This window comes from Moschus berezovskii, chromosome 4 (genome assembly GCF_049115385.1).
Source record: "Moschus berezovskii isolate FMDL1 chromosome 4, NW_MosBer_1.0, whole genome shotgun sequence".
Taxonomy (NCBI): domain Eukaryota; kingdom Metazoa; phylum Chordata; class Mammalia; order Artiodactyla; family Moschidae; genus Moschus; species Moschus berezovskii.
In genome coordinates this window covers 10092846-10105629 of record NC_142463.1, presented here as the reverse complement: position 1 = coordinate 10105629, position 12784 = coordinate 10092846, and the positions used below count along the sequence as shown (strand labels likewise).

The 12784-nt window shown below is 37.9% G+C and overlaps 1 protein-coding gene across 2 annotated transcripts in view; it reads right to left on the bottom strand.

The window, feature by feature from the left end:
- Window positions 1-2606: 2606 nt before the first annotated feature.
- Window positions 2607-12784, bottom strand: part of LOC129541052 (zinc finger MYM-type protein 1-like) — a 31299-nt gene continuing 21121 nt past the window's right edge. For both annotated transcript variants that reach the window (XM_055402694.2, XM_055402695.2), the window contains one exon: window positions 2607-12358. In XM_055402694.2, the coding sequence (XP_055258669.2) occupies window positions 10076-12358 (2283 nt within the window). In that variant the 3' untranslated portion in view covers window positions 2607-10075. The remainder of the gene's footprint in view (window positions 12359-12784) is intronic.

Sequence of the window (12784 nt, the reverse complement as noted above, 5' to 3'; positions counted from 1 at the left end):
TTATTTTCATGGTTTCCAGTTCTGCCTGAATTCAGCTTCACAATTCACCAAAGTAATCTGTTTCCTTAAGCTAGTTTGAGTTGCTTCTGTCTCTTGATAATCAAAATAGCCTTCACTAGTTCAGCTGCCTTTCTCATATACTAAATTTCATTATATATCTGGACTAGTGAGCTATTCCTACACAAATATCATATTTTAAATTTAATTGCTTTAGCTATGAGTTCTAGTACTTTTTTTTTTTTTCAAGAAAAGATTGTCTCTAGTTTCCCACCACTTGTTTTTTTTAACACCCTTAACTTCTATCTGGCTGCACTGGGCCTTCGTCACTGCGTGTGGGCTCTCCCTCGTTGTGATGAGCGGGACTACTCTCTAGTTGTGTGGCACACCGGCTTCAGTAGCTGTGGGTCGGGGGCTCTGGAGCACGGGCTCAGCAGGTGTGGTACATGGGCTTGGTTGCTCCACGGCATGTGGAACCTTCCCAGACCAGGGATCGAACCTCTGTCTCCTGAATTGACAGGCAGATGCTTAACCACTGGACCACCAGGGAAGTCCTGCACTCATTTTCTTTAGTGGAATGGTTATATACATCTTTGTATTCTTCAGAGAAACAGAACTAATACACACACACATTTTGGGGGGGAGAGGGGCATACATTTGATTAAAATAAAATAAAGCTTCCACATATTTGGAAGAAAACAAAATATGGTTATAACTGCTATTAAGTAAGAACTAAACAGACACAAGTACAAGGTAATTAAACAAGATGGATGTAAAAGCTTAAGTCTATTTGAGGCAGGAAAGTGGGTAGTCCATGGAGTTGATATAGACTTCTTCAAGGGACATACTGGAAGAAACTCAGGTGGAGTCAAATAAGAGAACAAGAAGAGAGGGTTTTTTTGGTTTTATATGCATATATAAATTTAAACATGCATGTTGGAGATCTTTCAGGGTGATGCTTCTCCTGAAGATTCTTGTAATGTCACTGTAATTAATAAATCAGATAACTTTTTATCCATCTTGGTTTAATGGCTATTTTGCAAGTTTGCAAGAGGCAAGGAGGCTCATAGGGAGACTCACTTGAACAGTGTTCCATGTGAGCTGGTCTGGGACTGTAGTAATCTAGAAACATTTTTCAACTTGCTTATTGCCCTTGCCATCTCCCTAGAAGATTTGGCCTGCCTAGAAAGGAAGTAGAATAACATTAACATCATTTCCTAGATATCAAAATGGATGAGATAAGATGCTTACTTTTTACTTTCCTACTTTTTAATGTTTCTAGTAGATGGTAAGCACTCAGTACAATGGTAGATAATTCATACTAATTTTAATTTGGTATTGCATATTTAACTTATATGCAGAGTACACCATGAGCAATGCTGGACTGGATGAAGCACAAGCTGGACTCAAGATTGCCAGGAGAAATATCAATAACCTGAGATATGCAGATGACACCACACTTATGGCAGAAAGTGAAGAACTAAAGAGCCTCTTGATGAAAGTGAAAGAGTGAAAAAGTTGGTTTAAAACTCAACATTCAGAAAACTAAAATCATGGCATCTGGTCCCATCACTTCATGGCAAATAGATAGGGAAACAATGGAAACAGCGAGAGACTTTATTTTTTTGGACTCCAAAATCACTGCAGATGGTGACTGCAGCCATGAAATTAAAAGACACTTGCTCCTTGGAAGAAAAGCTATGACCAACCTAGAGAGCATATTAAAAAGCAGAGACATAACTTTGTCGACAAAGGTCTGTCTAGTCAAAGCTATTTTCCAGTAATCATGTTATGGATGTGAGAGTTGGGCCATAAAGAAAGCTGAGCACTGAAGAATTGATGTTTTTGAACTGTGGTGCTGGAGAAAACTCTTGAGAGTCCTTTGGACTGCAAGGAGATCCAACCAGTCCATCCTAAAGGAAATCAGACCTGAATATTCATTTGGAAGGACTGATGCTGAAGTTGGAGACAGAGAAGGCAATGGCAAGCCACTCCAGTCCTCTTGCCTAGAAAATCCCGTGGATGGAGCAGCCTGGTAGGCTGCAGTCCGTGGGGTCACTAAGGGTCGGACATGACTGAGCGATTTCACTTTCACTTTTCAGTTTCACACATTGGAGAAGGAAATGGCAACCCACTCCAGTGTTCCTGCTTGGAGAATCCCAGGGACAGGGGAGCCTGGTGGGCTTCCATCCATGGGGTCACACAGAGTCGGACACGACTGAAGTGACTTAGCAGTAGCATGCTGAAGTTGAAACTGCAATACTTTGGCTACCTGATGTGAAGAGCTGACTCATTTGAAAAGACCCTGATGCTGGGAAAGATTGAAGGTGGGAGGAGAAGGGGACGACAGAGGATGAGATGGTAGGATGGCATCACCGATTCAATGGACATGAGTTTGAATGAACTCCGGAAGTTGGTGATGGACAGGGAGGCCTGGCGTGCTGCAGTTCATGGGGTCACAGAGTCAGATATGACTGAGAGACTGAACTGATAATGTTATACATACTATTGTGTAGGTCTTTATGTACCTAATAAATATATTACCAACAATTTATTGTTAACAGAAAATATTTTTTATTCTAATTTTACCAAAGTTTTAAAAATCAGGCATAAAAGTTAAAGCTTTAGCAATGCTATGGTATTTGATATCATTTTCTTAATGTGATGTATTATTCTGTTGCATTTCATAAATAAATTTCCTAGTATTAAAACACCTTTACATTCCTGGTATGAATTCCAATGGGAAATAGTTCATCATTTAGTAACATTCTTACAATAGAAAACTTCACATGTAAAAACTGAGTTAACAATACAATGAATCCCTATGTACCCATCACCTAGACTCAACAACTATGATATCACGACCAATTTTTCATCTTGATCCTCACATAGTTCCTCTCTTCTGTGATTATTTTGAAGCCCCAGATTACATGTTGGTAATTTCATGACTAACAGCTTAAGTATTTTTCTCTAAAAGTGACTTTTTAAAAAACACATAACCACAACATCATTATAAATATTTATAAAAATTGTATTTTTTCACAGTTGTTTAAAGATCTAAACATGGTCTATACAATTTGTTGACATATGACTATTTCTAAAGTAACAGCTTTGCCGAAATAGAATTCGTGTATCATAAAATTCTTTCGAAAAAATACTTTGTCTGGCTACACCAGGTCCTCATCGCTGCACTCGGGCTTTCTCTAGTTGCAGTGGCTGGGGGCTACTCTAGACGTGGTGTGCGGGCTTCTTAACTTTGGTGCTTCTGTTGTTGCAGAGCATGGGCTCTAGGCGCCTGGGTTTAGCCGTTGTGGCTCTCGGGCACTAGAGTGTGGGCTCAGTAGTTGCGGTGCATGGGCTTGGTTGCCCCGCAGCATGTGGGATCTTCCCAGGCCAGGAATTTAATTGTGTCCCCTTTTTAGCCACTGGACCACCAGGGAAGTCCCCAAATCCCCTCATTTTGAAGTGTACAATTCAGTGACATTACCCCCAGGACTGTAATACAAAAATTTTTTTTCAGTTATACCTATTCATGTATCCTTTTTCAAATCCCACTGCTCTTTTAGAGGATCCTCTGCCATTTTTTCCTTGTTAGTTTTTGTTAGAAGTGTTTATCCTGTGCAGTTTCCTAGGATTTGGACTTTGCTGGTTAATCCCACTGATGTTAATATGTTCCTCTGACCCCCTACATTTCCAGTAAACAAGCAGCTAGATCTAGGGTTTTGACAAGATTCCAGATGGGATTATTTGGCAAGATTCACAGCTAGTGTTATATCAGGCAACATCCAGTCAGGAGACTGGAACCACATGAGTTATTTGAACAATATGACTAGAAAGGCTAAGGAGCACCAAGAAGGTATTACAGCAGCAGGAACTGCAACAAGCTGCTAGGACGGGAGAGGAAAAAAAAAAAGCTGAAATTAATACTTAGCAGCCTGAAAAAGTCCTCTGAACAGAAATTCAGATATCTGAGGATGCCTTTCTTAGCTAGTGCTAATATCAATTAGGAAGTACACAATGTCTGACTGTATTACTGGCATTAGCATAGGTAATCATTAAGGTAATATTCTAATTTTACTCACTTAATACTTGCAAAGCTTTATCACCTCTTACGTTAATGCCTCTCCTATTAATCTGGTTATCTGAACCTTATTCTAATAGATTCCTCATGTAGGGTTCATGAAAAGAATGTTTTATAAGTTGTAACATTACTAACTATTGATGATAGCCTGTGACTTTCTATGCTTGAAAGTCCATTTGGTTGGATATAAAATCCTGTTTGGGGACTTCCCTGGTTGTCCCGTAGTTAAGATTCTGTGCTTCTAATGCAGTGGTGCGTGATCGATCCCTGGTCAGGAAACTAAGATCTCACATGGTGTGACCAAAAAAAGAAAAATCCTAAGTTCATGTTACTTTATTATCTTTTAACATAGTGTCACTATCAGAAAGTATGAAAATGATCAGATTTATCTTCCCTATAAGTGACCTCCCCCCTTGCTATTTTTTGACTGCCTGGACTCCCAGGGACTTTTTCTTTTAAAAAACCCTTTCAAAATTGTTTCATTCTTTTTTTTAGGCCATGACTCAGTACTGACCATTCTGGGTCAATGTTCCTAAGGGTACAGTGTGTCTTTCCAATATATAAAGTATTTCTAATTTCAAGCAAGTTCTCTTGATTCAGTGTATCAGCCAGAGTTCAGTCAGAACAGAAGCGATACTAGTTATCTGAACAGAATATAAAAATATACTAAGTATAAATAGGTTACTGAAGGGATAAAAAGAGAACATCAAGATGTCATGGTGGTGGTTTTTTAGTAGCTAAGTTGTGTCTGACTCTTTTGCCACCCCATGGACTGTAGCCCACCAGGCTCCCCTGTCCCTGGAATTCTCCAGGTAAGAATACTGGAGTGGGTTGCCATTTCCTTCTCCAATGCATGAAAGTGAAAAGTGAAAGTGAAGTCGCTCAGTCGTGTCTGACTCTTCGTGACCCCTCTAGTGACCCCCTATTGGCAGAGGCTAATATAAATACAGCTAGAGCAGAAATGGGGTCACAGAGTCCTGTATTTTGGATACGACTGAAATGACTGAGCATGCACTTAGCAGAGCAGAAACATGCGATGTTCCAGCTTCGTCACCACAAGACTAAGGATAGAAGGGCGGCTGTATCCCTTTCCTTGATCCAAAACATCTTCCTTCTTCCCATCTATTTCTCTTCAGTCGCTCAGTCGTGTCCGACTCATCGCGACCCCATGAATCACAGCACGCCAGGCCTCCCTGTCCATCACCAACTCCTGGAGTTCACTCAAACTCATGTCCACAGAGTCGGTGATGCCATCCAGCCATCTCATTCTCGGTTGTCCCCGTCTCCTCCTGCCCCCAATCCCTCCCAGCATCAGACTCTTTTCCAGTGAGTCAACTCGTCGCATGAGGTGGCCAAAGTACTGCAGTTTCAGCTTTAGCATCAGTCTTTCCAATGAACACCCAGGACTGATCTCCTTTAGGATGGACTGGTTGGATCTCCTTGCAGTCCAAGGGGCTCTTGAGTCTTCTCCAACACCACAGTTCAAAAGCATCAATTCTTCGGCACTCAGCTTTCTTCAGAGTCCAACTCTCACATCCATACATGACCACGGGAAAAACCATAGCCTTGACTAGACGGACCTTGGTTGGCAAAGTAATGTCTCTGCTTTTTAATATGCTATCTAGGTTGGTCATAACTTTCCTTCCAAGGAGTAAGCGTCTTTTAATTTCATGGATGCAATCAGCAATTATCAATTGTTTATTCACTTTTGAGTTCCTTCTAGTTTTCACTTTGACTTTTATTCCTTTTAACTTCTAATCCTTTCCTGAATTCTTTGCATTTATTTTTACACCTTTTATCCACTCATCTGAGCATTTCTAATTGTAGTTTACACTGTTTTTTTACAATTTTGCCATTTAACCTTGGTCTGAAACAGTAGGTTGTTTTGCAAGGATTTATATTCTTATAATTTTCTATCATATTCCACAATTGTATTGATCAGTTTTAAGTCCTTTTTTAAAAGGGACAGAATAACTTTTCTCTCCTTGAGGTTCATGAAATACATTATCCTCACACAGTGACTGAATAGTGACCTAGCTCTGACAGCTGGTTCGTTTCTCCCCACTTCACTCTGTGCTTTCCTTTGTCCCTACTGTCCATTCCTGTTGAAACTGGCGTCCACAGCCAGCAGCTTCTCCTTGAAAAGGTTGTTTTGGGAGAAAGCTTACATCTGTTAGTTTCAAGACAAGTCTGGAGTTTAGCAATCCTCTTAAACACCTGCATATTAGCAGCTGCAGGAACCTTCACTTTTTGCGGCTGCTTTGAAACTGGCCTGCCACACTTTCCTGTGGCAATGTTTTGGGAGATCCCCTTTGCTCAAGGCCATCAGATGTCCCATTGCTTTGTGTCCATGACCTTCCACACAGATAGCTGGCACTACTCAGGTTTTACAGCTGCTTTTGAGTTTGTCACTATCTGGTCTTCTTTTGGGATTGTGGTGATACCGTGTCACCAAGACTTGGTATAGATGCCATGCAGAGATTTTTGCTTTTATGAAGGAATCTGGGAGATTAACAGTATGCCGCTATTTCTGTCATCTATTCTTCAATGTACTCCTGGTAGTGAATTTTTTATTTAGAACTTCTGTGATAATTTATATAAAAGGTAGTAGAACATAGTGATTAGAAGCATGAGGTTTGGAGTCACACTGTCTCGGTACAAATCCTAGATTCACTCAACATTTACTAATTATGTGATCATTAACTTCTATGACTTAGTTTCTTCCCTAAAATGATTGGTTGTAAGTGAAATAACAACAAGCACTGAGAAAAGTACTAAGGTTATATAGTAAATATTTAACAAAGAAAGCAGCTTGTTTGTTTTCCTTGGCTGCTCTGCACAGACTATGGGATTTTAGTTCCCCAACCAGTGATTGAACCTGGACCCCCAGCCGCAAAAGTACAGAGTGCTAACTACTGACCCACCAGGGAATTACCAAAAATTCCATTTTAATTATTGCAGTTCTCATTTTCCTCTTTTTCAGTTCTAAATTTTGTATTACTGACTTTTGACTATTAAAAAGTAATATAACATTTGGAAAAAAACACTCAAGCTCTTGAAATCACACATGCAAACTGCTAGAAGATAATGAAAATGAGACAAACACGTGGTAGGCAAAGGTGACTTCAGAGGAAAGGTCAGTGTTAAGCACGTTCATACAAAACAGAAAGAAATGAAAATGTATGCAATAAGCATGGAATACTAAAGATTAACTCCTGCTATTAAAGTAGAAATCAATGGATTTTTTTTAAAAAAGAGTAAACTGCCAATATTAAATGTTGGCAAGGATGTGGAACCACAGACAAGATATCACGGGTGGGAGTAGAAAAATGGTTCATCTAGAAGTCTGATGCACAGTCTTGACCCATCAAGCCCACTTCAAAGCAAGTACCTCAGAACAGACCTTCCCAACTTGTGGGCCAGCTGGGTAAGGCCTGAAGTGGTCACGTAAGAGAGAGTGCCCAAGAATTGATGCTTTAAAACTGTGGTGCTGGAGAAGACTCTTGAGAATCTCTTGGACAGCAAGGAGATCAAACCCAGTCAATCTCAAAGGAAATCAGCCCTGAATACTCACTGGAAGGACTGATGCTGAAGTTCCAACACTTTGGCCACCTGAAGAGAACAGCTGACTCACTGAAGATTCAGACACGACTTGGCAACTGAACAACCTAAGTGGCCTCGGCTCTTTCAAAGCCTCATCTTTTATCTTAAGCAGCATAAAAATATTCTTTTCTGTATTATCATCTATCTATAAGAGTTGCTAAGCAACATCTTCTAACATCTTTGATTTCCACATGAGAAAGGTAAGTTTCATCAGAGTCAAGGCCTTATTGTATTCTCTGCTGGATCTCTGCCAGCTAGAATAGTGTCTGGCGTATCATACATGCTGAAAAAAACATTTGCTGGATGTACAAGTGTATACCACATTCACAAAGGGTCACAGCAGTATTATAAAAATACAGAATCAGATGATATAAAATGCCCGTTTAAATAAACGATGAACATGTATATCTATATAATGGAATGGGGAAGGGGACAACAGAGGATGAGATTGGCCTCATCCATTGGTTTGATGGCATCACTGATTCCATGGACGTGAGTTTGAGCAAACTCCAGGAGATGGTGAAGGACATGGAAACCGGGTGTGCTGCAGTCCATGGACTGCACAGTCAGACAGGAGTGAGCGACTGAACAAAGAAATTCAGCAGTTAGAATGCATCAACTAGAAATCCATGTATAAATCTCAAACACTAAGTGACAAAGGCAAACTGCAGAAAGATAAGTAGAATGTAACTTGAAGTTTTATATAAAGTTTACAATCAGGTGGAGCAAGGCTATGTATTAAGTATAAAATTGTATATGGATGGAATGACGCACACCAAGTGTAAAGACAGAAAGAGTTCTATCAGAATTATTTCAAAAAATAGTCACATTCTCATAAAGCAGATTAGGAATTCCTACTGTCATCCAGCTATGTGTCAACCAAAACCATAGCAAAATTTAGTTTTAATGTTTAAATGTGAGATTTCACAGAAAAGGAAATTCAAATGAGATTTAATGCGATCCCTATCAAATTACCAATAGCATTTTTCACAGAACTAGAACAAAAAATTTCACAATTCATATGGAAACACAACAGATCTTGAAAAGCCAAAGCAGTCTTGAGAAAGAAGAGTGGAGCTGGAGGAATCAACCTTCCTGACTTCAGATTATACTATAAAGCTACAATCATCAAGACAGTATGGTACTGGCACAAAAACAGAAATATAGACCAATGGAACAAGATAGAAAGCCCAGAAATGAACTCCTGCATCTATGGGTTCCTTATTTTTGACAAAAAAGGCAAGAATATACAATGGGCAAAGACAGCCTCTTTAATAAATGGTCTAGGAAAACTGAACAGCTATGTGTAAAAGAATGAAATCAGAACACTTCCTAATACCATACACAAAGATAAACTCAAAATGGATTAAAGACATAAATGTAAGACCAGAAACTATAAAATTCTTTTAAGTGAAAACAAAAAACTCCACTGAGATTTCATCTCCACAGAGATTAGTATCAGTCAGTTCAGTTCAGTTGTGTCTGATTCTTTGTGACCCCACGGACTGCAGCACACCAGGCTTCCCTGTTGATCACCAACTTGCAGAGCTTACTCAAACTCATGTCCATTGAGTCGGTGATGCCATCCAACCACCTCATTCTCTGTCGTCCCCTTCTCCTCCTGCCTTCAGTCTTTGCCAGCATCAGGGTCTTTTCCAATGAGTCAGTTCTATGCAATAGGTGGTCAACATATCATTATTCAAATAACACTTTGCAACAATCAAAATGTTTATTAATATTTAATAAAGATTTGAGGAAACAGGCACTCTCACATTGTTGGTGGGACTATAAGATGATACAATCCTTATAGAAAGCAATTTGCCAATATCTATGAAAAATAAAAATGTGCAAATCTTCCGACCTAATAATTCCAGTTTAAAATTTTATTTTATAGCAACTCACTAATGTGCAACATGACCTATGTACAAGGTTATTAAATGCAGTGTTATCTGCAATTGAAATAGACTGGAAAGAAAATGTTTATCAGTAGGGACTGCTCCAGTATACTACAGTACATCCATACAATTAAATCTTATGTGGTTATTAAAAAAGACTCAAAAACTCTATGTACTGATATATAAAACATAACAAAAATGTCATGTTAAATGAAAAAGGCAAGCTGAAGAACAGCATGTATTGCACAGTACATTTACGACTAAGTATCTCCAGAAGGATATTTAAGAGAAATAGAGAATACTTGAGGGAGGGGGAAATGAGTATTTAAAAAGGGATGGAGCCTTTTCACTACGTATCATTCTATGTCATGAGTTTTGAACCGAGTAAATGCTACATGTTCTGATAAAAAACCTTTTTTCTTAAAAAGACACACATTTGAAATAAAAACTGTAATATACAACAGAAATCAAAATTCAGGTGAACTCAAGTTAGCAAGTACTATATTTTTTTCACCTGAAGGACAAACTTTTCCACAATTCCATTGAGCCTTTCAGGTTCCATCAGTTTATCTACCAATTCCTGCTCAACAGCCATTAGGGCTAAGCCACTAAGCTTTTCTTGTCCCCTGGTACGACATAAATATGTTTTAAGACGAGAGAGTGTAGAAAATGAGTTTTCAACACTTGCTGAAGTAACTGGCCAAGACAAAGCAATATATAATAGCTTTGATGTGCAAGGAATATTATTGTGAAGACCATGCTGAATAAATAAATGACCAAGATTGCTGAAGTTGATAAAATCATATTCCAGGACAAAGTTGAGCTTTGCATAGTGCCGATAAAATCTAAGTTCTGGGATGATGTCTGCATCAAATTTATAAAATTTTTGGACATCTTTGGCTGTTGCTTCATTTAAAGGTTCATTCCATTTAAGTAACAGTTCTGAAATTTGCTTCATTTTACAATAATCAAACTCTAAAAAACACAATTTTAAATTTTGCAATACAGTATCCAAGCCTCGGTAATAAATATTAACTTTGTATTGTTCTTCTGTTGAGGTAGGAAAAAACATACTGTCTGAACTGCCAAGGTCTACAGTTTTCTGACGTTTTCTTCTTTTCTGAAATGAAGGTCTTTCAACTTCAAAACCTTTACACCTTATTTTTTGACATATTTCCTCTGCTCCATCCCAGATAGTTTTGAAATAAGTATCATTTCTTTCAGATGATAAACACTCCAAAATTGCTTCTATTTTTGAAGACAAAGTAAAAATGTCCATTGTTTCACTTTGAAACTCTTTGGAAAGAATTCCTATAACACTTAGTATTCGATAAAGAAATTTCAAACAAAAGATAAATTCAAATTTGGAAACCAATGCCAACAAATCACTCAATTCATCAGCTAAACTTGTGTTTGAAGAATGGTTTGATAGAACTTCCAGCGTTTCAATGATTTCTGGAAGACCCTCAATCAAAGACAGTAATGTATTATCACGGACTGTCCAACATGGTTGCGATGTGTGTTTCTTGCATGTTTTGCTTTGACTTAGTTTATAAACGTTTTGAAAATTTACCGACATTTCCCCATGAATAGTGTTGAACAAAGAACTGAGAGTATTTAGAGCACTTCGGAGCTCTTTTACTTCTTTACAAAACCTAATCACTGCTAAATCCAAACAATGTGTGTAACAATGCAGGTATAAAGCTCTTGGCTCTTCCTTCTTAAATTCTGCTGCAATTTTATTAAATTTTCCCCTCCAATTACTGGTGCTATCATAGGCCTGGCCTCGTATTTGATTCAAATCAACTCCAATTTGCTGCAGGTAAGCTTTGATACTCCTGTATAAGTTGATCCCAGTCATTTCTTCAACATCTATGAAACCCAAAAATCTTTCTTTAATTAATACAGCCTTTGATGTTTTCTGTGGGTATCTTACACAAAGTGAGAACTGTCCTTTAGTGGCACTATCAGTTGTCTCATCACATATTACTGAAAAAGCTGAGGAGACATTGATCTCATTTACAATATCTTGCAATATTTCAGTCTTTATTATTTCAATAATATCATTTTGAATTTGTGTACTATTATAGAAGTCAACTTGTGAATTCATAAGTCGAAATATTTCTTCTCCTTTATCTTTTGCTCGGATTTCTAACAATTCTAAAAAATTGCCTTTATTCACAGATGAAATAGATTGGTCATTTCCTCTTAAGAATAAACATTGCTTTCCAAGAAATAAAATATTTTCAATTATAAGCTTTAGGTACTTTTTATTTCCTTCAAACTGTTTTGAATGATTAGATAAACTGTCATTAACAGCTTCATCACAAAATTGATATTCTCTCCAAAATTGCAATGACTTCAAATGCATTTCACTTTTTTCATGCTTTCTGAATTTTTCCAGAGTTCTTTTCCAATTGGAAATTCCTTGCACTATAAATGACTCTCTTCCATAGTTAAATTTTTTCTGGCAGAACAACTGGCACGAATAACAGAATATTACATCCTTTTTAATGCTGTTTTCTAATCGTTGAAAATTTGAACACCAAGATTTTTTAATACTTTGCGATTTACCTTTAATTTTTTGTATTTTGGATGTAAATTTTGGGTGACGTAGTCTGTCACTTTTTTTAATGGATTTCATATTGTTTGTAGCATCTTGTTTTACCAAATGATCTTTTAGTTCTTCTGTATTTAAGGCAACCGTATGCTGATTGACTACAGATGATGGTGGTGAAAGGCTTGGCTGTTGCACACTATTACTTGATTCACTGGGCGAAATCTTGGGAGAAAAAGACATTTGTTTAAACAGTTTTCAAACAGTCAATTAAAATATCAAACATATCCATTCTAGTAACACAAAATCAATGGGTAAGTTATAATATGAATTCCACTAGAGGGAAACATTAACAATTATTATAACTCAGTATTATTAATAATTTCAAGTCAGACTTGAGATCTAGGAACCTGAATGTGAATACCACAAGGTGTTTATTGCTCTATGTTTTTGAGCTCCAGGATCAAAACAGGAATGAATATGTTCAAATACACGTATAATATGTTTAAAAAAGGAAAGCGTAAAAAAGAAGGCAGTTAGTAGGCTTCCCAGGTAGCTCAGTGGTAAAGAATCTGCTTGCCAATGTAGGAGACACGGGTTCAATCCCTGGTCCAGGAAGACCCCACATGCCGCAGAGCAACTAAGCCTATG